The sequence below is a fragment of the Idiotropiscis lumnitzeri genome, chromosome 22 (genome assembly GCF_059441095.1).
Source record: "Idiotropiscis lumnitzeri isolate Australia: NSW breed Sydney's pygmy pipehorse chromosome 22, RoL_Ilum_1.0, whole genome shotgun sequence".
NCBI lineage: Eukaryota > Metazoa > Chordata > Actinopteri > Syngnathiformes > Syngnathidae > Idiotropiscis > Idiotropiscis lumnitzeri.
Window position 1 is genome coordinate 2,797,487 of NC_142412.1, and position 25,784 is coordinate 2,823,270.

The 25,784-nt window shown below is 42.6% G+C and overlaps 1 protein-coding gene across 6 annotated transcripts; it reads right to left on the bottom strand.

Moving 5' to 3' along the window:
* Positions 1-73: 73 nt before the first annotated feature.
* LOC148316136 (plexin A3-like) lies at positions 74-25,758 on the bottom strand. 6 transcript variants are annotated; one of them, XR_015840328.1, is made up of 6 exons: positions 25,377-25,758; positions 25,121-25,311; positions 17,988-18,268; positions 16,849-16,927; positions 16,682-16,753; positions 16,142-16,249 (listed from the first exon to the last, which is right to left on the bottom strand). XR_015840328.1 is itself a non-coding variant. In XM_088287016.1 (5 exons), exons 1-4 carry the CDS (start codon positions 25,682-25,684, stop codon positions 1,210-1,212), a joined length of 705 nt encoding a protein of 234 aa, XP_088143142.1. In that variant the 5' UTR covers positions 25,685-25,758; the 3' UTR covers positions 74-203; positions 1,161-1,209. The 6 variants fall into 6 exon arrangements, 3 of the variants coding, with proteins under 3 accessions (XP_088143142.1, XP_088143141.1, XP_088143140.1); XM_088287016.1 differs by lacking the exons at positions 16,142-16,249; positions 16,682-16,753; positions 17,988-18,268 and adding exons at positions 74-203; positions 1,161-1,336; XM_088287015.1 differs by lacking the exons at positions 16,682-16,753; positions 17,988-18,268 and adding an exon at positions 1,253-1,336 and having other exon boundaries at positions 16,088-16,249.
* Between the last annotated feature and the right edge of the window lie 26 nt (positions 25,759-25,784).

The following is a 25,784-nucleotide window of genomic DNA, read 5'->3' on the forward strand; positions in this document are numbered from 1 at the left end:
TTGGGGAGGAGGGCGGGCGTGCGTCACAGTTAAGCCGAATAGGAGCACCTTCCCTATTAAATAAGGTTCCGCTTGTGAAAAACCATAGGAGACTCCAGCTTATTTGGCCAGCGACACGCTGCAGGGAGACCACAGAGGCGCGGGCGGCACCGTCTTGTTCCTCCTGAAGTCGACGACAATCTCCCCACACGCTGATATTTTTACTGTAGAGAGAGAAAATAATGTGTAAAAGCAGCGAGACAGACACTGGAGTGTCACCAGCTCATCAAACTCAGAACACTACTAAAAGAGTTGGTTTTTACAGTGCAATATCCACATTCCTGATGAGTGTGTTACAATTTAAACAAGGAAAAACATTCTAGCATTTCTATTTGTTGTTGTTCAAGTAAAAAGACAAGAAAAGTGTGGACAGCACTAAAACGAGTTGAAAATTCTACTTAAGTGATTTGAAGTGAAAATATTTTAATCCTGTTGATGGTCGTGAAAGAGGGGCTTGATTGTTTTGTATAAAACCATTGTGGGAGGGGAAAAAAAATCCCAAATCCTAACCCTAGCCCCAAAAAATTTTATTCTTGATTGTACTAACAAAAAGTAGATTCAGTTTAAAGAAATGAGTCCCAAAAAATTCAAGTTTTTAATACGGAAAAACACATCCTCACATGACTTGTAATTTTCATTGGGATAAAGAAATAAAAAAACAGAGCTATTTGCCAGACAGCACTGACTAGTTAAAAGCTGACTTCCATAATACGTTAAATAATTGTAACTTCCGTGAAGTGTATTGCTGATTTGTAATGTTCATGTTGTGCTTGTTCTTTGACTGCTCTGATTTTTCATTTTTTTGACAGGTAAGTCACACCCTCATGGATGCCCAGGCTTCAGGATGTCTTTTTACACGCCCGTCGACTTCCTCTTTGAATTTTGCGACTACAACAAGCTTGCCGTCCGCCACGCCAGCGACATTAATTTGATTGTCCAGTATTGCGCGATTGACTTGATCCCGGACTCGGTTCTCCCGTCGTTCATGAATTTTGTGGAGGTGATTTATGTGAGGCATTATCTCATAAGGGAACGGCTACTCTAGTTTCCTCCCACATTGAAAATTAAATAATTATTTATAATTTTGAAGATAATACATTAAAATTTCATCATTTTCATACCTGCATTAGATCCTGCAGTAGACTCACAGACTCAACACGTTGGACGTACTCAAGGACCTTCTGCAGCGCCTCTCTTGGTTAGGAAGCTTTTTCTCTGTGACAATCCATGGGGAGGTGTAGATGGTACTTCGTCATCACAGGCTTCAGACTCGTCACTTGAGAAAACATCTGCTTCTCTTCAAAGAAGGTGGAAATTTACATTGGAAACGTTTAGTTTAGCTGTTAAGACACCTGGAAAATTCTGGATTTTTTTGCAGAATACCAAATTTTTGGGAGGGTAACCAATGAGGTTACCAATGAGGTATGTCACGCTTTTGCGCCACAGAGTACTGAGTTTTGAGATCTACACCAGCTGAATTCACTAAACGGAGTGAGAAGACGATCGACCACAATTGGAGCCTTTTCCCTCTCGGATGTCTTTGAAAAATGATCCTGAGTGTGATTATCTCCTCACATAGCAAATGTGTACAGCGCGAGATATATATATATATATATATATATATTTATATATATATATATATATATATATATATTTATATATATATATATATATATATATATATATATAAATATATATATATTATCTCATGAAGGAAATACTGGACAATCAAATTAATGACTTTCCAGGCTTCCGGATGCGATGTCCGACAGCGAGGGGAGAGGGCAGCCAATAATCCTTTGCGCTAACAAAACAAACATGCAATGGAATATTCACCTGTTTTCCATCTGTTTTAATATGTTTATTGGATTTTAACTTCTGTCTGGCGCCACAGCCCCCCCCCCCCCCCGTGATTGGGGTCAGCCGGGAGATTCCTCTCTGGCCAGCTAATGTGATTGCATCGCAGCAATCCCCCTAAACGCCGTCACGTCTGATCTGCATAGACGCCATCCAAGCCAGCCTCGGTGATGTCGATATGTCCTTGGGTTCTGTCAGCTTATATTCGCGTATTAGCACGGCCGTCGCACGTCCTGGAATGTGCCTATTTTTCCTCTTACAGCCTTTTCAAATGAAAAGCTGTCACAATAAGAGCAAGAAAGACACTCAAACACGGCATCAAATGCATGGAATCTAGTCTACATTGCTTAGGTTAAAAAAAAAAAAAAAAATCAGCTTATGAAGTGTCTAATGAGATCCAATCTGCGAGCTGAATCATAATAAAAAAAATTCTACCCTAAAGTTTTACTATGCTTTAATTGACACTATCTGACAGGTATGTCTATTATTGTGGTTGTACAAACCTGAATTCCAAAGAATTTAGGATGTTGTGTAAGAAAACAAACAGAATACAATGAAGTGCAAATTTCATTCTTTCAATTAAATGTTCCAAAGGAAAAGAAAACGGCTTTCCTAAAGGCTTCATCTGATTGCCTTAAAATTCTGTCTGTAGCATCTTAAGACCTGGGACAAACACTGGGGCTAAAACTTTTTGTTTCCGAAATACTATATGACGGGGGCGGGAAGGCAAGCACGTTCCATAAGACGCTTTTGTTGCTTTTACATGAGACGAGCTGGCAATTCCTGCTAATGCTAACAGCTAGCCAGAAGGAGGCTGTTTTGTCATGCCATCGAGTAGCCACAATAACAAGGCAGGACCTTCCTGTGCTGTGTCCACAAACTTAACCACTTCAACTTTGGAAGAGCATTGGACGCGGTTAATGGGGACCGAGACCACCCGCGAAAACTGAAAATCCGCGAAGTAGCGGCGCACCTTCAAAAATGCTTAAAAAAAATATACAATATATATAATAAATATATATATATATATATATATATATATTTTCAGCTCGCACTGTACACATTTGCGAGTGCGCATGCGTCCAAACGTTTGTCAAAAAAAAAACACATTGCGTTCAACTCGCAATTAGCTTGACAAACTTAAAAGTCGAGCACATTCAAGGCAACCAAACGCGGCAGTCATTTAAACGAACAACTGTCATTTTGGCATTAAGTCCTCAAATAACATTGAATATGGAAATTAGAACACAAATTAAAACCCATAAACACATATACAACAGATACCGAAATACTATATGACGGGGGCGGGGCTTCGAAGTTTTCACTTAAGATTTCCTTCGCCGCAATGGACAAAATACTTAATAACTCTCTTGCACATGCTGCTAAAAATCCAAAACTTCACATGTACGCGGGATTCGAACCCACGCCTCCTGGGGAGACTGATTCGAACCCACGCCTCCTGGGGAGACTGGAGGGCATGCTCGCGTCACAGTAAGCCGAAGAGGAGCACCTTCCACGGGCACGGGCGGTTCCAAAAATCAGTGTGAGAAGTTCGGTTTAGAAAATGAATGGATGGAAGTTTTAATATATCCTGACACTTCACTTGACGGCAGTGACTTCAGAGACCAATTTTGGAAATTTACATTGGAAACGTTGCTTCTTTGTTGGTGGCACCTTGATATGGGGAACCGCCTCGTCTTTCTTAGACTTATTAGTAGCCTTTGTAGTCTTAAAAATAAGCAGAAACAAACTATTAACTTGGCAGGAAATTGCTTCGCAAGTCAAAATTCTGAAAAGTTGAAACAAATGTCAAAATATCTATTTATAGCCCTGTCGTCGGGAGACGAGAACGAAAAGCGCTGGTGGAGAAAACTCACACCAGGAAAATCAAAACGAGGAACAGAAAATGCTTGCAATGAAGCTACCAATCTCAAAGATGTTCTACTCCAATGGTAAAAAAGTAAATCTGAAAATCCGCGAAGTAGCGGCGCACCTTCAAAAATGCTTAAAAAAAAATACAATATATATAATAAATATATATATATATATATAGATATATATTAATTTTTCCCGCTATTCTCCACTGTGCTCTTAGAGCCCTGCACGTGCTCTTCTTCGTCCACTCTCCTCTTCGCCCACGCTCTTCTTCGGCGCACGCCGGCCGTCTAACCGTAAGTATCACTAAGGAGACGGCGCTCTTGTAATCAAAGAAGGTGTGAAGCACCACACTTAATCATTGCGCGACGGCTCAACTCCTCACTGTACTAAAATCGCCGTGATTTCTTATGGGGATTGATGGGATGTTGCAAGTGCTATACAGCGCGAGCTGAAAATGCATTTACAGCACTAAAAAAACAAACTTTTATACTGATTACAATGTGACACACGTTACGATACAATACACTCTAATAGAGGCGCACTGAGAGTCAACACTCACTCTGGGATTGAGAATATAAGCAATTACAAACGGAAGGGAAATTATTAAGGGGAGAGTGATAGAAGGAGAGGGCGAGAGCGAGACAGAGACAGAGAGGGAGGGGCCGCTAAGGAAACTTTTAGTTTAGCTGTTAATGAAGTTTCGTTTTTTTAGTGCTGAAAATTCATTGTCTGCTGGCGCTGTACACTTTTTCCTCTAAGAATCAGGTAATAAAAATACATATGTAAAAATACAAAAAATTTATTCACTCTCCATTTTTAAGTAGCGGCAGGTTGTGCGTTTTGACGATTGAAAAATGCCGTTCCATTGCGCACAATTCCAAAATGAAAAAAGAAAAATTAACTGTGCTTTACCAATTTTAAGAATGCTCACCGCCAATCAAAGTGCCACATTATATAATTAATTACATGTGTGGATATCAAGCGATTTACAGCCCTTTGCTGTTCCGAGAGCCATCACCATTCTGAACTCTCACACACACACGAGACTCTCATTTTGCAAAAAAAAAGAAAAAAAGTTTTTTGTTGCCATGACGACAAAACAAAAAGTGTGATCTTAAGACTACACAAAAATCGCATCAAAAACCAAACACTAAGGACTGAAACACTGTACAGTTCGACGTGCATTAAATAACTGAGTGGTTTGACACATTTGCTATGAGAGGCATTATCTCAAAAGGGCCGTGCGGCACATCGAGCCTTTCAGGATCATGTGGGAATGTTGGAATAATCGATGCGAAACAACAACCGGCAGCCAAAATGTGATGCGAGCGAAGTGTAATCGTAAAAAGTTTTGTGACGCTTCTGTGACGACTCCAATTTTGAAATAAAATAATCGGAATTAAGTCTCGGGCTGGCCAAGCAATATTTTTGTTCACAAATTGTCATTTCTAGCAGACATACAAGGGAGACTTTTGACTCACATTCATTGATGGGATGAACACACACACACACACACATAAAAAATATAAATTCAAGCGAGTCGGTGGCCCGCAAATTCTCCAAAGCGCAACAGCTGCAACGATCGGACGAGAGAAAGAGCAAGGATTGCATAAACATGTTCAGAGCGTCCCGCTGAGAGCAACACAAGCGGGGTGAAGGCGAGGGCGGGGACGCGGCAGTTGTGTCTGAAAATGTGTGTACGACGACTTTTTTCGCCAACGGTCTTTATTCCAACTGCCTGAACAGGTGTACACATTAACGCACTCCTATTTTGCGACATACCAGTTGCCAGGAAGGCAGAGCGGTCTAAGGCATTGCGTTCAGGTCGCAGTCTCCCCAGGAGGCGTGAGGTCCCCATTGTTTTTGTGGAAATTATTATTATTTTTATTATTATTATTATTAGGGCCCATGGTGATAAGCGCGATGTAGCTGTACGGAGGCTTCACCATATCCTTGGGTTGAGGCTGAGGGGTGTAAGGTCCGTACGCGCGCGCCATGCCGGCCGGTACTGTATTGCTTATTTTGGCAGTCTCATCTTTTTTTTTGCGTTTCTCTTTCTGGTTCTTTTTATAGTTCAACTTCTAGTTCTGTTTTTCACCTTTTCACAGCGTAATGAAGGCGAGTTGAGCAAGTGGAACAAGTGATTTTATTGATGATTGTGGAAGGCACCGATTTCATAAGCACTGTTTCTTCTCACACCTTTTCCATTAAATGCGATTAAAAAGACAACTGAAAAGCATCATGTTAAAAAATGTTGTACCAGGCAAAAGCAATAAATTTTATTTACATGATTGAAGTAAACACACAAAAAAATCATCACCACTCAGACAGTGGTTCTTCTGGCACTGATCTCAATAAAAGAGCTTTGCAAAATTCAATTTCATCATATTTTATTGAAAATCACATTTACATCTTACCACAAAGAGTCGGTTCTTTAACGCCCCTTTTTTCATGATGATGACGAAAGGTTCAACCTAACCATTTAGTGGTTAAAAAATTTTTTTTAGGACAGAAGGGTTACAAACTCTAGCCTACATTTGTCCAGTATTTCCTTCATGAGATTTTGCGACACCAAGCAGCTGTGCATTGAGCACACGGCTGCCAACTTATTTTTGATCGCAGTGGTAGCGCCAAACGCTTAACTCACTCACTGCCATTGACGGCTAAAGACGCCTCAATCATTTTTGTGTGATGTTATGAATTCTTAAATAAAACACTAAAAGTCTGAGTAATTAAATAAATACAAAAAGAATGGCTGACTTGAAGGGGGGGCCGGCAACCTTGAAAGTCAGGCCGAAGAGGACGGCCTTCCCCCGGACGCGAGGTGCGGGGGACCTGCCCCTGGTTAGGTGACCAGGGGTAAGGGCGTGAGTAAGAATTTGCACTAAGTCCAACAGGAGACTGGGGGCCGGCGTTGGTGAAAGTTAGGCCGAAGAGGACGGCCTTCCCCCGGGAACAAAGGAAACACACACGCGGGCCGCCGAGGCAGAGACGAAGGGCGGCGGCGCGTCTCTTTGGATGATGCAGTGTTAATGATTGCAAAAACGTGCCATTGGAATTCTCGACCTTGTTGAGTTGCACGGAGAAAAACATCCAAGAAAATAACTTGTATTAGCTTTTACCAGTTGGTGAAAATACCCGCTGGCCGCTTCATTAGGTACACCGACATCTTAATGTTATTATTTTGTTATACACACAGCGCCGCCAAGTGGAATCAAAAATTTGTTTTTATTTTAATTTTCACGTACTGCACGGTGCCCTTTTGACGAATCCGACTGAAAATTAGTCAGAAAAGACTCAAGAGAAACACAATGTGTACAACCTCAAGTTTCCCCCCCATCTGTGGTCCCTTCTCAAGTTTTCTCACTTTTCCCCCAATGGGGTTTTGAGTTTTTCCTTGCCCTCCTGGGGGTTAAGATCAGTGAAAATTTTCAGCTCGCACTGTACACATTTGCTATGTGAGGCATTATCTCATGAAGGAAATACTGGACAATCAAATTATTCAGGAGCTTGTCAGTTCAGAGGCATTGGAAATTATTATTGGGGCCCGAGCAGCGACGGACGCATTCTGAGGCAACATTTCTCATTTGCCCTGGCGTTGCGTTCAGGTCGCAGTCTCCCCGATATTGAATAAATTGGCGCAACAAAAAGACCAACAACATTTCTCTTCCTTAAGGTAAATAAATCTAATCAGCAAAAAATGTTGTCCGAAGTCCCTGTTGAAATGCTTCTTTTCTTTACTTTGAACTCGAACTACAGTGGATGACTTACATGCACTTGAGTCACTCATTTGACCTCCAGGTCATTAATTGGTATGCTTTCTACGCCCCTTAACGGCGCACATCAACAGTTGGACTGATTTGCGTTCTTTTATTATTTTTTTCACATTTTTATATTTTACAATTCAGTGGCATTTTTCTTAAGAACATTAGGGCCCAGAAATGCCACAGATGGGCGATCTGGCCAACACGCAGCTGGTCGACGGAATCGGAAACTCGCCCAAAGTCAGATGGGGAAAGGATCCAGCTCACTTTCTGGGTCCACGAAACCTTTCTGTCGTTGCTAAATGCCAGCAAGTCCCCTCGTATTGAGCTCAGATTGCATCTGTTCATGGTTTTTATGCCTCAAAAACGCCCCGAAGCAACGAAAGAAATAAAAGCTATTTAAGAAGACAAATTGTGCACACTCTGCCGCACAAGTGGGACATTAATACATCAAAATGTTCAGCTTTAGTGCAGAATATCAAAAAAAATCATCGGTAATCTCTTCTGGAGAAATATATTTCGCCCGTCTTTATCAGCTGATGTTCCATGAGGGCGTGACTTACCTGTCACAAGAATGAAGGCAAGTCACGCCCCCCGCTGTCCGTTCACTCCGCCAAAATGCTGCCTCTTTTTTTGTTCTGCATGTTAAAATTTTGTGCCTCTGACATTAACATGCAAGAGCAAAGATCCAGTTGACGTCTCCCGACTGTTATGCCTGAAGTAACACATTTCGAGCGGTTAGACGGGACCTCTGAACTGTCATCTGTGTGTTAACTTATACAAGAAATGACGGAAAAGCAAGGGTGGTTTAGTATTTTTTTGGCCGCTCCTTTTTGCTACCCGGGATGCGAATGCTTGCAAATCTGTCCAGCTGGCCACAATTGGACCGGACTCGACTACGTTGATTTTAAATGAAAAAAAATTCATAAAAGGAACACACGGCAGGGTGGATGAGATTATTTTTTCAAATGAGAATCAGTTTTCAATTTCATTTTTTTATTATCAAACCAAGTTTCTGATATAGCAATTATTTTGAATTTGTTTCATTTAGTCAGATATTCTTTGATTTTAGTGAAGTTTCTACAGAGTCTTCTACTATTAAAGTGTATAAATGAATGGACCATACATATACGAGCCAGCCTAACACAGCGAGAAAACCGGCGCTGACTCCAGTCGCCATCAAGTTGCCAACTCCTGACATTCCAAGACCTTTGAGAGAAACTGAGACTATTTGCGTTTCTCTTTCTTGTTCTTTTTATAGTTCAACTTCTAGTTACGTTTTTCACCTTTTCACACAGCGTAATGAAAGTCAGTTGAGCAAGTTGCTCTCGGAGATCTAGATGATTGACACTAAATAAACACTGTATGATAATTGAACTCAGATTTTACTGACTGTCACTTTGTGAGTATGATGAAAAATGAACCATTAGGATACCGGGCTGCCGCACTTACAGTGGCAGAGCTGCGTTGTGGCTCTCACACGCTGAGCATGTGTTGTGTGAAAAGAGCTTCAAATTGGTGTTAAGGCATAGGAGTGAATAAAGACCAGGTGCAGCAGCTAAGACAGGATATCATCAACGACCTGAACAACATCAACAAGACTCCACTACCAGGGTTTCCTTTAACTGTATGGGTTGTTTTGCTGAGCATTGTGAGTTGAGGGGAGAGAGAAATTCTTTCACAGTGAACTAGTCTCCAGGTTTTGGCTTTAGGTCTAAAGAAATCATAAAATAGATTATTAATCTGCCATGGGAAATCCAAGGTGTCTGGTAGAAATGCTTGCTTTGTTCTTGCTTGGTATTTTCAATGGGCTCTCAATCGGGGTTGATGAGGTAATTCCTGCTGAATTTTGATTACGCATCTTGAACATTTGGACAATTGTATGCTATCGACTGTGTTTTGGAGAAGTCCCTTTTCTGTTTCCAGCTAGGTCAGCTTTCCAGACACGCCGCATATTTGTTGCATGGTTGTGTTGTATTTCTTCATAATTCGCTGCCCCAGCGGTGTCAGATGAACCACCGCCACTTCTCGCTTGCTTACTGTGGTTCTAATCAACACGTCGTCTAAGGGAGTAAATGAGTTGAACAAAGTACAGGGTCCTTCACGACTCAGTGAGCGGCGAGGGCGTGGTGGTGGAGCCACACAGTGCCGCCAAGTGGAATAAAAAATTTCCACCTTTATATAGTGTAAAAAGACATAATCGGACAAGCGTGAGCCCTTGAGTAGACACTGCACTTCCAGTATGTCAACATAACGCTGACCCTTTGGCAATGGTGGAAATACAGCCACCATATATATATATATATATATATATATATATATATATATATAAATATTATCTGTGCCACTTCTCCTCATGAGGGTTGCGGATGACAACAGTGAGGACATTGAGGAAGATATTAAACATATGAAAGTTCAAAGTGAGAAGCACCAACAGGCGACATGGAAGAGACGTCTGCTGGCGCTGTACAATTCATTATTTTCTGCTTCCCTTAGTTTCCTCGCAACACCTGAAATTGTCTCACAGTGCGGCGGGATTTTAGGGAAAGCTTGATACCTTTCCAACCCCCATAGCAAGTTCCATGTTGACCACAAAGACCATTTTGTACATGAAGTCCTCATTGGCTGTTACACAGCATGACACGAGGCATCCAATATATACATATATATATAAATATACATATAACAAGTATTTAAAGTTAAATGTATTCATTGTGGTAATGCGATCCACTCTCCTCAAAAATAAGTTGGCAGCCGTTAATGTAGTTTTCCTCCCGGGAGCTTTTTGTTACGGTCAATTAATTTTGTTATTACATTATTTTGTCATATCATTCATCAATATTTTAGTTTTTTTTTTTTTTTTCAAATAGAATTAAGACCTTTTTCTGTGCACGAATTTCGTATTGTGACATCCTCATGGCCGAAACAGTCATCCGAGCATATATGAGGGCGACCGTCCGGCCTGTTACGACTGGACGGAGCAACTATTCCGGTCGAGTGCCATTTTGACAAGTAATTTATTTTTTAAACTAAGGTCTGATTGTCAAGAAGTCAAGTCAGTCAACTTCTTCAAAGGTCAGCACTGAGATCGACTGGAAGAGATGCAGGATAATTAGGAGCAAGAAAAATAGGCAGAGAAGGTCCCCTGTGAGTGTGAAAAGATGGTTTTAATTGGCCAGTGTTCTTGGAAAATGTGTGCTTTGGTAGTTTTTGCAGCCCGTCATAGGCAACACTTTTCCAGCTGGACGTACGTTCAGGCAGCTTTTTGATCAACGCATGCCTTCAGTCCTTACCTGTGTTAAAACAGAGCTAGTGTCATAGTCATAGTTTGAAGGTCATGAGAAGCGCAGCATTAGATTTTTTTTTTGTTCTCTCTCACAACATCAACATAAATGGACAAATTGATATTTTCAAGCATGCGCAACGGAAACCGATAATTCGCTAGTGACACGATGTGCAGGAGTAGCTTGTTGGTAATAAATAGCTGCAAGAAGTCCGCTGTTTGCCGCAGCATCCACCGCCCTCCTCCCCCGGAGCTTCCATTCGGTTAAACTTAGGGGCCGCTTGGCACCGCCCGTGCCCGGGGAAGGTGCTCCTCTTCGGCTTACTGTGACGCGACGCCAAGTGCGTGAGTCGGCTGAGCCCCGGTCGGCGTGCGTGGCAGTTAAGCCATAGAGGAGCACCTTCCCCGGGCACGGGCGGTGCCCTGTGACTTTTTTTCCCCTCATTGTAGGCCATTGTTGAATATGCTTACACTGGCACAGTGTTCATCTCCCAGGAAACTGTGGAATCTTTACTACCGGCAGCCAACCTACTCCAGGTCAAGCTAGAACTAAAGGAGCGCTGACGGCTGCGAGGTCCCTATTGTTTTTGTAGAAAATATTATTACTTTTATTATTATTATTATTATTATTAGGGCCTGAGCAGCGTTTGTAGGTTGTATTCAGAGAAAAAAACTACAGCATTTTTCTAAAACAAAATTACATCAATTTAATGTCTTTATTCCAAAGTAACAAATATATATATATATATATATATATATATATATATATATATGTGTATATATATGTGTATATTGAGTTTTTGTGCATGTTTCGGGGGTCAAAAATGCGATCGAACAATCGGAAAAATAATAATAATTTCTACAAAAACAATAGGGACTTCGCAGCGGTCGCTGCTCAGGCCCTAATAATAATAATAATAATATTAATAATAATAAAAGTAATAATATTTTCTACAAAAACAATAGGGACCTCGCAGCCGTCGCAGCTCAATCAAATTAATGACTGCCCAGGCTTCAGGATGTCTTTTTACAATCCCATAGCTGTTTAGAGAGATTTGCATGGCTGTTTAAAGAGATGTGCTGTTATGCTTTGGACTTTTTGTCTGTTGTCTAAACCTGGGTCGAATACGCACACAACACCCTGGTCTCTTCGGCGACGGGTCGATGTGTGTAAGATGGCTGCTTCTTAATGAGCATGTTTGCATCGTCGGGAAGAGCCAACAGCCGAACAGTCCACTTAGATTGTGTTTTACATTCACGAGAGGATTTTCTTCTTTTTCCAAATTCATAGTGTCTACTGAAAATACTTCACGTACAGTTTACCCCTACAAGAATGTGTTGATTTGAAAGTCATTTCAACATCTATCCAATGGGCTCTGTCTGAGGTGGGATTCGAACCCACGCCTCCTGGGGAGACTGCGACTGACTTGCATGACGTACAATAGAAGCAGACGGGGCAGTCATTAATTTGATTGTCCAATATTTCCTTTATGAGATAACAGTGCAATGCCACTCCCACAACTTTTCACGAAAAATCACAAATTTCGTATTGTGACGGCCTTGTTTTAACCAGTTGGGAGCCAATTTAGAGGTTTTGAGATATGAAATTTATTCTATATCAGTACAATGTTTTTCAGTGATGTAGAAGTTCCCTTATGAGATAATGCCGCTCAATGACTGCTCCATGGTTTGTCCTAATGAGTCCATTGAACCTGGATCCGGGAGAAAGAAGGGGGGGAATGGGGAGAAGCACTGGGACATAAATTGTCTCAGTATGTTTTCAGACAATCCATCATGTTGCATTTCATAGCGGCGCACCTTCAAAAATGCTTAAAAAAAAATACAATATATATAATAAATATATATATATATAGGTCAGCAACAACCCAAATAATATCAGCGCGTTTAATTTTCTTTCTCCACAGCGGATAGAAACATTTGTCAAAAAAGGGCGCGCGTGTGTCACACTTGGCCCGAATATGAGCACCTTCCCCGGGCACGGGCGGTGCCAAGCGGCCCCTAAGTTTGCCCTAATGGAAGCCAAGCCTGGGAAAGTTCCAGGCAGGCAACCTTGAGTTGAAGAGGTTATCAGAGCATCATCACAAATGTTGCCCCAACGTCACTTTCTTTTATTGGCACCATTTCGTTTGATAAGCATGCAGCCTGGCCCCGAAAAAGTCAAGTTACGGATTGAAGTTTGCGACGGCTCCAAAAAACATCAAAGTCATTCACGTGACCAAAAGTGGGCGCTCGCACGAGTGGAGGTCGTGAGTTCAGTGGCGACGGTGCGTTCGGGGGGCCAACGAGTCTCTCCCGGGGGGGAGGTGTGCAGAGTTTGCACCCTCCAAAACACGTCCGGTTGATCCCGAGAGTTCCCACGGCACGCCTCGGAATGCCGACAAGAGTCCGGGTCATCGGGGCGCAACGCAGCTTCAGTGAAGCATGAAAACAATTTGCTGACGTCGCGCACACACGAGTTACAATCAGATCGTTTGGTTTTGACAAAAGTAACCAAACAAGGTTCGAAAAGTAACAACAGCCCATTAACGGAGGCGACGGCCAGCCTCAATCACAACACGATGGGCCTGACTCCTCAGAATAGCGCTAAGCCAAACATTCACTCACAAGACCAGCACCACAGTAAGCTGGCTCCAAGACGTCCGGATCGGCATGGTACGCGCGCTCCCTCTGGTGTTTAATTAATCACAGCTTGTTATGCAATTCCACATTTAATTACGAAATGAAACATTTAATAAAACTTTCAATGTGCTCTGTCTGAGGTGGGAAATATTGGACAATCAAATTAATGACTGCCCAGGCTTCAGGATGTCTTTTTACACTATATAAAGGTGGAAATTTACATTGGAAAACTTCATTCCTGCGAAACCGTTGAGCTTTAACTTATATTATTTTGACTTGATTACTGTAAAATGTTTTTTTTCTCTTGCATTTACACTTTTCACTAATGTTTTTAACATAATATAAGTTAACGACAATTATTTGATTATGAGGATTTTTCCCCTCATTTTTATTCTTTGTCAATACTTGAAGTATTCCGTCTCAGTCTTAGATATTTTCTTCCGTCTTTTCGTTCCATATCTTACGTCACGTTATGCGGATTTTGTGCGATTTGACGTTTTTTGTGTATTGTTAGGGTGTGTGGGCCAATTACTTGTAAGAATGCCTGTAAAAGTACTTGCGATTATAGTTCTGATGCCATTACAGTTTGGATTTGTGAAGTATTTGCTGAAAACATGCAAACTTGATCATGGCATAAATTGTACCCAATTATAATAATAATAATTATAAGACGCTGGCGTCCTCTCGCGATAACTGCAAAACACGCGAGAATTGAACACTGCTTTCGAAACATGCAAGAAAGAAAGAAAAGAAAATATGGATAAATAGTTCTGTTAATCTATTCATCAATTTGGCTATTTTTATATAACATTTAAAGCGCAAAAAGATCGAACAAAGCAGATGCTTAGCTTTGAGTGTTTTAGCACAAATGATCATTTTCGACTTTTGTCCTCAGGACATTTATTAAAATACTAAATACCAGCAACGAGAGAGAAAATTCAAAAATGTATTTAAAAAACTTAAATAAATCCAAAGAGGTAGAATAAACAACGAAAATTTATTGGTAGGGTACGTTTTATTAAAAAATAACCAGATTAAAACAGTAAAACATGCAATGCCAAAGAATATATATATATTTTTTAAAGGCACCCAAACTTGCTAATGATTTAACAGGAGGTCTGTGTCCAATATTCATATATACATTTTGTTTAGTCAGAAATCTCCCAAACTACATTTTATATGGAAAAAAAATACATCTAAGTTTTTTGGGGAAGAAAGACGAAAAACAAATCATTCTTTTTGAAATGGCTCGCCATGGCCCTCGAGAAAAGTTAATCTTTGATTTAAAAAAAAAAAGGTAAAAGATGTTAACTCAATGCTTAGCACTTGATATAGTTCTGCGGGAGATATTTTACTGTTTTTTCTGGAAGTGGCACCCTTAAATTCCTGGAGCCACATTTTCTTGAATGTGAAATAAACGCCTGCGATCATCTCATTTTGCTCGTAGTGCGAGCCTGAAAAACCAACACGGGGCTAATTTAAGATTATTTCAGATCTACTGACCCCCCCCCCCAAAAAAAAAGAAAAATAAGCAAGCTGCTGCTTTCACTTGAGCAGGAAGACGAACGTGAACGCGTTCGCTCGCGTTCCGCGTGTACATTTCACGGACACGTTTGCACCAAACATCGTTTGGAATCGTTTGAATGTTTTCAAAGTCATGAATTAATTGCGCATATACGTTTAATTCCCTGCCTGAAGACAGCTGGGATAGGCTCCAGCATCCCTAAATATATATATAATAAATATATATATATAGATATATATATATATATATAGATATATATAATATTTAGTCATTTTCAACAGAGCGCACTTATAAAACGTGGGACGATAATCCGACGCGGGTATGTCCGCTGACGGCGAAAATGGAAAAAGGCGACACCCGTTCACCGCCCCAAATTTGGTACCAAAGCCTCTTTATTTTCTTGTTAAGAAGCAATGCTAAATTGGGGGCGCCCAGGCGGCAGCCTGATAAGATGCCCCATAGCACACAGCGTTCCAATCAGACTCGCTGCTGAGCGCGTGAAGGCCGAATACGTGACGCCGCCGTACCTCACCATCACCAGCCCCACGCATTTCACACTGCTCACCGGTAAGACGGCTTTCTCCGCTATTCAGACGCCTGCAATTGGGGAAAATCATCCTAAAACATCTGACAGTGTAGGTACTGCGTCCTCACTAGTCAGAAGTTGACGCCAAGTATTCCCAAAATGTCGTTTTTTTAGTGCTGAAAATTCATTGTCTGCTGGCGCTGCACTAAAAAACCAAACTTTTATAACAGCTAAACCAAACGTTTCCAATGTAAATTTCCTGCCACGCCCCGCGACCTTTGCTGCGTCGGGGTCACTGCACACGGGCCCAGAGATGTCCTACACGGGAGTTCCGCCGCGCTCGCGGGTACCCCGCGCCGTGATCATCTCAAAGAGACAATAAAGCACGAGGTCATGTTTCAGCATGCGGCAAAAAAAGAACATTGGTGTTTAAATAACTGTAATTAATTTTGCATACTAAAATTAATATATATATATATACACACACACATATATATATATATACACACACACATGTATATATATATAGATGTTTTTTATTGTGTTGTACAGGTCGTAGTTGTATGTTTATTTACATGGTGGGCCTCATGCGGCAGGGCTACGCCTGCGAAGGTAAGCGCGCTCGCTCGGCCGGCGCCGGGCACGCTCGCTCGCCGCACGCGCTCAACGTGGCGTCTCGCCTCCCGCAGTTTGCTCCTTCATCTGTCACGTGGCCTGCAAAGACCACGCCCCCCTGACTGCAAAAGGGAAAACCACATCATGGACCGGGAGAAGGGCAGGGTCAGCCATTTTTAGCAATTTTTAGTGGCTTCAAGGGTGCACTCACTAATGTATCTGCAATTAGTGTCAGAGTACGGAACCGATTCAATCCGAAGGCCTTGGACGAATAGCCCCGTGTCTGTGGGTGGGGGTGCGTGGGGGGGTGTGTGTGTGTGTGAGACCGATTGTCTGTTTGTGTGCGTGTACAACGTGTACAGACTATGCAAGTGTGTCTTTGTGTGCATCTTTCTGTTTTGTGCACTTGTGTGTGTTTGCGTGTCGGTCATTTTTTCCCGCATTTTCAGCTCGCGCTGTACACATTTGCTATGTGAGGCATTAGGCTATCAGCTGAAGTCACTTTTATTAAAGTGACATAGACATCAAAGGTCCAGATTTAGATGTTGAAGTACCAGATGTTGAATTTGGCAGTGCAGATTAATCCATCATTTTCTTGGCTGTCATGTTGTGCGGATGACCCTGCCCTTCTCCCGGTCCATGATGTGGTTTTCAGAGTGTCACATGATGCTGTCTTGTGACCCGTCTTTATCAGCTGATGTTCCATGAGGGCGTGACTTACCTGTCACAAGAATGAAGGCGTGACTTGCCTTCCCCAATAAAGTAGATCCACCGCAGGGAACCCACCACAGGGCCGATTGCTGCGCAGGCAGACAGAGGGGGTAAATTTCCACCTTTATATAGTGTAAAAAGACATCCGCTCGGCGAAACTACAATGCATAGGAATGAGTGGAAAATAGATAAGTGACATTTACATTTGCTCTGTGAGGCATTATCTCATAAGGGAAATACTGGACAATCAAATTAATGACTTCCCAGGCTTCAGGATGCCTTTTTACACTTAAATGCAGTGGCAGCCAAACCGAGCAAGGACATGATAGAAGGTACTTGCTCCCTCTTTACGTGTTTCAGTTACGTGGCCACTGGCTCTGAACATGCTATCGTTCTGTTGTCAATTGTTATTGTACAACGAGATTGGAGAGCTCCCTTCGACAGTGCAATATAACAAATTCTATTATTTTTATTATTATTATTTTTTTTTTTTTTTGGCAGATCGCATAATAACACACATCTGTGTGTTCCTACAGGTGTCAAAGGATAATTTCCTAGGTGAAAAGGGGAAAAAAAAGAGAATTACAGGCTTTTCAAATAAAACAACCTAATTTAAATTGGCCAAATGAGTTTGGTGACGGCATCTCGCGAGCTGGTGGTGGTGCTAGCGAGCTTATAATTGCGTAGTGGTGGTGTTCTTCGACTGCCGCTCACGTGTGTATGACGTGAAAGCAGAGAGAGATTTAGGTTTAATTCGTATCTGTCGGAGAGGTATGTGTTTGGAGAGGCTGATGAGACGGCAGAACTCTGCTCAACGGGATGTGACATCACCCTTAATAAAAAAACGTTGCGCAACGCCTTCGACCAATAGATACTGCATTAACTGTTCTCATGCAGTGCTTCAATGCACATTCTACGTTGTCTAGTTTGGAATAGAAGTTGTCGACTGCTGCATTGCCCTCTTATTGGCTTTAAGTACACAACCTGTAACCGAATCATCTTGCGTTGCTGAAAAGCATGACTTGTGCAAGTAAGTGAAGACATCCATTAATTTACTGTTATTTTTAAAGAGAAATTCTTTATAGTGTATATGTAAACCTATAGTACAAAAACTGAGTGTGACCCCTTGGTCGCGCTATTGAGACTTACCGCACTTTAAACTCTTCCTAATCGCGCCGGGGTGTTCGGGTGGACGGTTCCTTCGGCCTGCGGGTCGACCTCTGAGCGTTGGCCGGCACCGCAGCACACACATAACCACTGACCGATTGGCAATCATGACCCGCCATCGGAGGGCCGGGGCCCGGCCGGGGGGCATGCCGCGGCTCTTGCCGCGCGCGACGACAGGCCACGCTCACCGCCCCCCCTCCAGGGCGTCGCGCACGGCGTTGCACACGCACAGCTGGTGGCACACCTCGTCCAGGCCCGCCTCCCTGCGTGACAATGCACAGCTCTGCTTAAGAATTCTGCATTTGTTCAAAAATGCTTAAAAAAATATACAATATATATAATAAATATATAAATATATATATATGTATATATATATATATATATATATATATTTATATATTCAACTTTTCACGAAAAAGGACGAATTTCGTATTGTGACATCCTCATGGCCGAAACAGTCATCCGAAATATTATTACTTTTATTATTATTATTATTATTATTATTATTAGGGCCTGAGCATCCTGAAGCCTGGGAAGTCATTGATTGTCCAGTATTTCCCTTATGAGATAATGCCTCACATAGCAACACCTATCTCTCAGGAGGAAATTAAGTTTTCTGGAACGTCCATGCAATCTGGAAAGGCACCAGGGCCAGATGAGTTTTCGGCTGATTTTTTAAAAACATTTACGGATGACCTTTCACCCTTGCTCCTAGTTTTTAACAATTCTTTGGGGACCAATGCCCTTCCCTCTATGTGTTATCAGGCCTGCATCTCCCTGTTGTTAAAGAAGGACAAGGATCAATTAAACAGTGCCTCGTATAGGTAATCAGGGGAGCAGATGGGAAACAGGTGAGTGATGAGGGTAACAGGGAACAGGTGCGTGGCTTGGTGAGGGCGAGGTGCTGAGGGGAATCCAGTCTACTCAGATAACCGTAACCTCACGACTCTTCTTCTTGATGCAGTCCAGCGTCAGACTCCGGGTTCCGCTCGTAATAAACTTACCAAAGACGATATAAAACGTCTGATGTACTGTTTTGACCTGTGCTAATCGAAACGTATTATTTTTTTATTCCCCAGCCATTCTTTTTGTATTTATTTAATTACTCCGACTTTTACCTGCTGGTACGCCGTCCGGTGGGCCCGAGCAGCGACGGCGGCGAGGTCCCTATTGTTTTTGTAGAAATTATTATTAGGGCCCGAGCAGTGACCGCTGCGAGGGCCCTATTGTGTCATGCTTCCCTTGCTGCCCATGGAGCCACATTTTACTCCCTGGTCCTGGGACTGCACGCCGGCCAGAGCTCTGGTACGGTCCGAACCGCGCGAAACGTCGCCACCGATCGTGTCCGGGGGAATGTGCTCTTCTTCGTCCACTCTCCTCTTCGCCCACGCTCTTCTTCGGCGCACGCCGGCCGTCTAACCGCTCCAGCGCCCCGTCGTGCCGCTCGGCGAAACTACAATGCCCCCGAATATTTTTTAGACCCGCGAAGCACTGAACCCGCGAAAGGTGAACCTCGCTTGAGGCAGTTACTTAATGTGTTATTGTACCAAAAACAGAGTAAAATCACGACAACAAGGAACAAAAAAAACCATCAGACCTCAATTTGTATGATTAAAAACTAAAAGTTTAATGTTGCCAGTTTCAAAGCAGCTACACTGAATCAGATGATCCTATCTTCTCGAAGTTGTACACATTTGAGGATACTTGCGCAAGGTGTATAACTGAATATAAACATATAGATGTCTTCAGGTACAGTTTGCCCATGGCTGATCGTTTTCCCATTCCTGATATATATATATATATATATATATATATATATATACACACATACACATATATATATATACACATACACACATATATATATGTATATCAAGCAAGAACAAAGCAAACACAGTCAAGAGAGCATTACCAGTTGCCAGCATGGTAGTTTCAATGGGCACTGTCTGAGGTGGGATTCGAACCCACGCCTCCACCAGAAATAACCCAAATTGTGTCTGGCCGCGGCGCCTTAGACCTCCAAAAGACTTAAGCTTTCACTCAAATTTCATTTGGAAAAATAAATCCCACATGTGACTTCTTTGTGTACTTTTATTTTGAATATTCAAATTTTGTGGGTAAAGGTTAGAGAAAATAAGTTTAATGACTGCCCAGGCTTCAGGATGTCTTTTTACACTATATAAAGGTGGAAATTTACATTGGAAACCGAGGACTTCACGCCGTTGGGACGAACTCGGAAGGTCGGTCTGTCGGTCGGCCATTTTGAAGGAAATACTGGACAATCAAATTAATGACTTTCCAGGCTTCAGGATGCCTTTCTACACTATATAAAGGTGGAAATGTAAAATATTGGAAAATAAAAACGATAATAAATAAAATAATATAAAAAAAGAATTCAATGTGTATCGATGGACCCGGCGGCTTTGCGTGAGGTGTGTGGGCTTCCAGTTTTCTGCATCAGACCCAGAAGGCTCAGCCCTGCTCTTCCAGCTGGTCAACGGGCCAAAAGGTGCCATTCTCTCGCCTGCTGGGCTCCTTATTTGGAGGGTGCCATCAGACAATCAAATTAATGACTTTCCAGGCTTCAGGATGCCTTTCTTTAATTAACCCCAAATACGGGAAACCATTTGCTATGAGAGGCATTATCTCATAAGGGAAATATTGGACAATCAAATTAATGACTGCCCAGGCTTCAGGATGTCTTTTTACCACATTTTTCAGTCGTCCAGTCAGACCAGTCTTGTCCCGTTTGTCAAATCCATTCAGAGGCTGCCGCGCTCGCTATAAACTGCAATAACTTTTGCCATTTTCTTTTTGCCTGGAAACCCCCCTGAAATACATGATAGACCACAAATGTATGCTAATGTCTCAACAACCAGTTGACTTTTTTCATTTTGAGTGCGGTAAATCAATACCTCCGTAGATTTTGATGCAAGTGCAACAGTCTGGCAAAATATTTGTTTTAACCAGTTGGTGGCGCTACCACTGCGATCAAAAATAAGTTGGCAGCCGTCTTCAGGGCCTGAATATCCTCAAATGTGAAAAATTTCGAGAAGATGGATCATCTGAATCATTTTGCAGGAACTTTTGTTGCCACGGAGATTAATCAGACTCTGCGGCACCGTAATAGCCACGCCCTTCGAAGGAAAGTCACAAAAATAGGGATAGAGTAAGATCAATGGAAACAGTCATCCGAGCATATATGAGGGCGACCTTGTTGAGTTGCACGGAGAAAAACATCCAAGAAAATAACTTGTATTATCATCAGGTTCAAATGACTGCCATATTTCAGCAGGCTAATGGGTTATTTATTCCAATTTTATCTTTCACAATCATAGCATTTTTGTGGCGTAATGTAGTATTTCGTGACAAAATCTCTATTTTTAATGGCAATAAATTGCATTTACAATAAACTAGCTATTTTCATCTGAAATCCATAATTGTCATGGTAAAATACAAATATCTAAGGCCAAATATAAGTATTTGTAGTCTAATATCGGTACTTTCAATGGGCTCTGTCTGAGGCGGGAGGCGTGGGTCCAGTCTGTTCTTTTGCGTTTTTCATGTCTGCAATGACAGCAATGGGATGACAAAAATAATAAAAATTAAATACGTGGCTCACGTTTGTGAAGATGGCAGGCAAAGTCAACAAATGTTTAGGAGCAATTGTGTCTCCAGAAGATGTGCTCGTTGTGATCATGTTCATCCATTATCTTAACCACCGTGGCTTGAAAGTTCATTTTCGTAAAAATAAATAAATAGACCGCTCCGGCATCCTGGCAACTGGTAATGCTCTCTTGACTGTTTTTGCTTTGTTCTTGCTTGGAACATTGCTAAATATTTAGTATATAAGTGTGCTCTGTTGAAAATGACTCACGCCTCCTGGGGAGACTGCGACCTGAACGCAATCAAATCAAAACAGAAGCGCACAACAAAACAAATCTCGTTAAAAGACATAAGGTTCGGACCGTACCAGAGCTCCGGCCAGCGTGCGTGGCAGTTAAGCCTGGTCCTTAAACATTATGCGCAACTCAATGTTGAGTTTTTCTGGATCAGAGAGGCCATTGAGATCGGGGTTGAGAGAAACCTGGAAAAATAGGGTCAAGTGCCAATGTTCGTAGATTTTACAAGAATATGTTTAATAATGTCTGCGTCTTGCCCATTTATTTATTTATTTTTTTAATGACCGAGGGTGCACACTTGGTAGTTTTATCATGGATGGAAGGCAGTACGTGAAAATTAAAATAAAAAAAAGGACGTCTCGATGGGTAGGGAGGAATTTCAGAACATTGGTTTATAGAACTAAAGCACGTCCAGTTTAAAATGCCATTTGATGGCCAAGCACAACCATGCTGTGCTGAAAGTTCAAAGTGAGAAGCAAGGTTCAATTCCCGCAGGTGAATATTGGAAACACTGCAAATAATCCTGACTTCAATTATTATGTTTTATTTTTACTTTACCTGACATTTATAGAGTGTAAAAAGGCACGAATTTTGTGACGTTTTGGCAAAAGGCGTGGCTATTACGGTGCTGAAAAGTCAGATTGTACTCTGTGGCAACAAAAGCTCCGCGGGAGGTTTCTGTCCTCCCTGAGCGCGCCTTAGGACACCTGCGTTACCGTTTGACAGGTGTACCGCCCCAGTCAAACTCCCCACCTGCCACTGTCCCGACCTGGGTCAAGTGTTGGGTCAGTATTACAAAGCAAGTGAGAAAAAGAGAGAGATCAGAACTGTGTGGTCGCCATGGTAACAAAGACCATTGGCCCCGCAGGGGAAGCACGAAGCGGCTCCTCAAAACAGGCTAAGAAGCAGCTCGCTTTCGCATTACGCATTTGTCACTCCTAGTTCACAATGCGGCATCTTGGCTTCTTTTTCCGCTTGAATGCCAGGCAAGTCAAAGCGAGGTAAAGATGCTGTATTATCGGCGCGGCGGGATCACTCGCGCGCGACACGCAGGCACCAAAATAAACAACGGCAATGAGGTGGTGTCAAAGTGAAGCAGAACCCTGCTGAGAGGAACGTCCACCAGCATGTGCGTGCGGGACTTGAAAACAACACGCCGTCGCTGTCACTGACAGACGACCCGAGCGCGGAATGTTGTTGTAGAAAGGTGAGCTCCTGGTGTGAGGCAGCAACATGATTGACAGCTGCTGACATTTCTGCCCTCATTAGACTTGTCACATTGGAGAAAAACTCTCTGACTTTTTATTGAACACACCCAAAGCGATGCACCAGGTGCCAGGATGGCGGCAGTTTTATGAGTGAAATATGTAAACAGTTCTTTTTTTGGTCCCTCAAAGGCATAAAAAAAAAAAACTCGCACAGGATGAATAGAACATTTTTTGGTTGTTGTCATTGTGAAAACAATGTTCCATGTGTTCCAGTGATTAAACGCAAACGAAACAAGACATTACTTTGAGGTAATATTCGTTTTGGTTTTGGTGACAGCCACACACAAAAAAACAAAAAAAAAAATGTCAGTTTTATACTTGGAACTATAACAGTAGTGCTAAAAGAACAAAAAAGTTTCAGCGCGGACAACGTTAAAGTCGTCAGTGCTAGTTGGCACAGAATGCTGCGCTAAACACGCCACATGTAGTGCATGTTAAAACCACATGCGGCGTTTTTTGGCTGCAAAGACACAACGGCGGCAGCCAATCAATAAAACCTTGTTACACTAATTGCAAGATCATAATCTCCGATTCCTACTTCAGCTGAATATCCAAACAGTCACTCCATTAGCGGAATTATTCCCACGTGCAGTTCATCCGACTCGCTCAGCCTCCTCCCTTCCATTTGCTCATTTTCCTCCACCTCCCCCACCCCTTATGACATATTCCTCTCAAACGGCCGTCTTGTTAAACGGATTCATAAGTCAGGGAGGAAGACATCAAAGCGAAGAATCGTCAAGGTAAAGTGCTGATGAAGTTTCTTTTCCAGTTGGCCCGGCGATTCCATGAGAACGCAACCGTTGAATGTGCCTGCTGTTCTGCTCACAATCAGCAAGTGAAATCCCACTTCAGTCGAAGGTCTCGCAAGGAGGGAAAAAGAGGCACTCCAAATTCATTGCTCATATTAAACCGTCAACTATGAGGTTTTTATGTTTAAGGGTTTGGGGGATGGGATTTTCCTGCTTGTCTGGAGAGGCTGAATGATCACAAGGGAAGACAAAGAACGGATCCATGAATTTGTTTGTCACCCCATGCCCATGAGAGGGAATGAACTTGAGGAAAATACCCGACATAGAATACGCAGAATGTCCGACCATTTTTGCTTTCCACTTGGTCTTCACATTGTGATAGGGTGAAGGGGGATTGGAATCCAGTTACAGGTTTGTTCCATCCATCCACCCATTTTTTTTTTTTTTTTTAAATAGGGCTTGGCCTCGTTAGTTTTGAGGGTAACTGGCCCTGACTCCAGCTGACTTTTGACAAGAGAAACAAGTAAACCTTGGCCCGGTTGCCAGTCAATCGCAGGTCATGGAAAACACAATCTATTCACATCTACGAAAAATTGACTTCTTAAATTCTATCTGACTTTTAGTGAGAAAAGCAGGGTAGTGGCGTGCAGCGGTGTTTAATGAGATCAATAATAATAAAGAGTAAACAAATTATGAATAAATACTAATATAATGACAAAACGTATATTTTTATGGACCAATTTTAGGAAGAAAAATTGGTGAATTGAAATCAACAAATATTATAGGACTACAAGGTAATAAATAACATGTGGGCCAGGTTGCGGCCCACGACCCATACTTTGCCCACCCATGTTCAAAATACAGCAAACGCCGCGTTGATCGCTTTTGCCTCTGCCTTCCTTCCAGCCGTCCCATCCGACATGGAAACAAAACCACACGGGAAGGCTGTAGGCTGGATTCAAACCCTCAACCTCAGAACTGTGTGGACAGTTGAGCTCACCACCGTTCCACCGTGCTGTGCTGACAACTCATCTCACTATCATTTCATGCAGCTTGGTCACTCCTTCACTTCTGACTGTCATCTCCCTTGCATTGTCAATTCTTTTGAGCTGGTCATCATGACACTCGTCCCTTCAAAACCTGAGCAGCGTATGGACAGCTGCTAGAGTAAAGGAGGTGTGAGAAGCCACGCCTACCTGCCATTCCATCAGCCTCTCTGGCACCAGACAAGTAGTGCTCCTTGCGGTGGTGAGGCTCCCCCAGTTTGAAGAGGTCCTCCAGTCGGAGAAACTGGCACACGCCCTGCCAGATGGATCCGCACGCCACCAGCCTGTTACCAGTGTAGTCAACCAACAGGAGCTTGTTCACGTTGTCCAAAGAGTCCAGGCTGGAGACACATAAAGGTAAGCAAATACACAGACAAACAGTTGCGGCAATTAGGGTGAGACGGACCGGTGAGCGCAGGCTCTGACGCTAGGTGGGGGGTAACACTTGGCGTTGTCCTCCACCGGTCCAGTCATGTGACTCCTCATTTCGGTCAGATTAGCCGACAGCTTGAGGACTCGGTTCACAGCTCCGACGAAAACCTCGCCTGTCCTCTTGTGGACGGTAAGGTGGCTGAGGGAGGTGTCAAACACCCGGTACGCCGCTCGGCCAACTCCCGCCACCAGGGAGGGAGGCGGTGCAGCCGGAGCACAGAGGAGGAGGAGGGGCCAGGAGAGCAGGAGGAGCGAGAGGATGGGGACGGGAGAGGGAAGCATGGTGGGAGATGGACAAGACGGGAAAGGAAGGAGGAGTTGTCCACAAGTGGATGAAGAGGGTCAACAGGTCATGACTGCAAAAAAAAAAAAAAAACAAGAT

What these genes read in the sequence shown, in the direction of transcription:
- LOC148316136 (XM_088287015.1), bottom strand. Translation starts at nt 25,684, where the DNA reads ATGCTTCCCTCTCCCGTCCCCATCCTCTCGCTCCTCCTGCTCTCCTGG. An exon ending in GTCAGAGCCTGCGCTCACCG is followed by an intron (nt 25,312 to 25,376) that starts GTCCGTCTCACC and finishes ATGTGTCTCCAG; the next exon opens with CCTGGACTCTTTGGACAACG. An exon ending in AGAGGCTGATGGAATGGCAG is followed by an intron (nt 16,928 to 25,120) that starts GTAGGCGTGGCT and finishes CTGCCTGCGCAG; the next exon opens with CAATCGGCCCTGTGGTGGGT.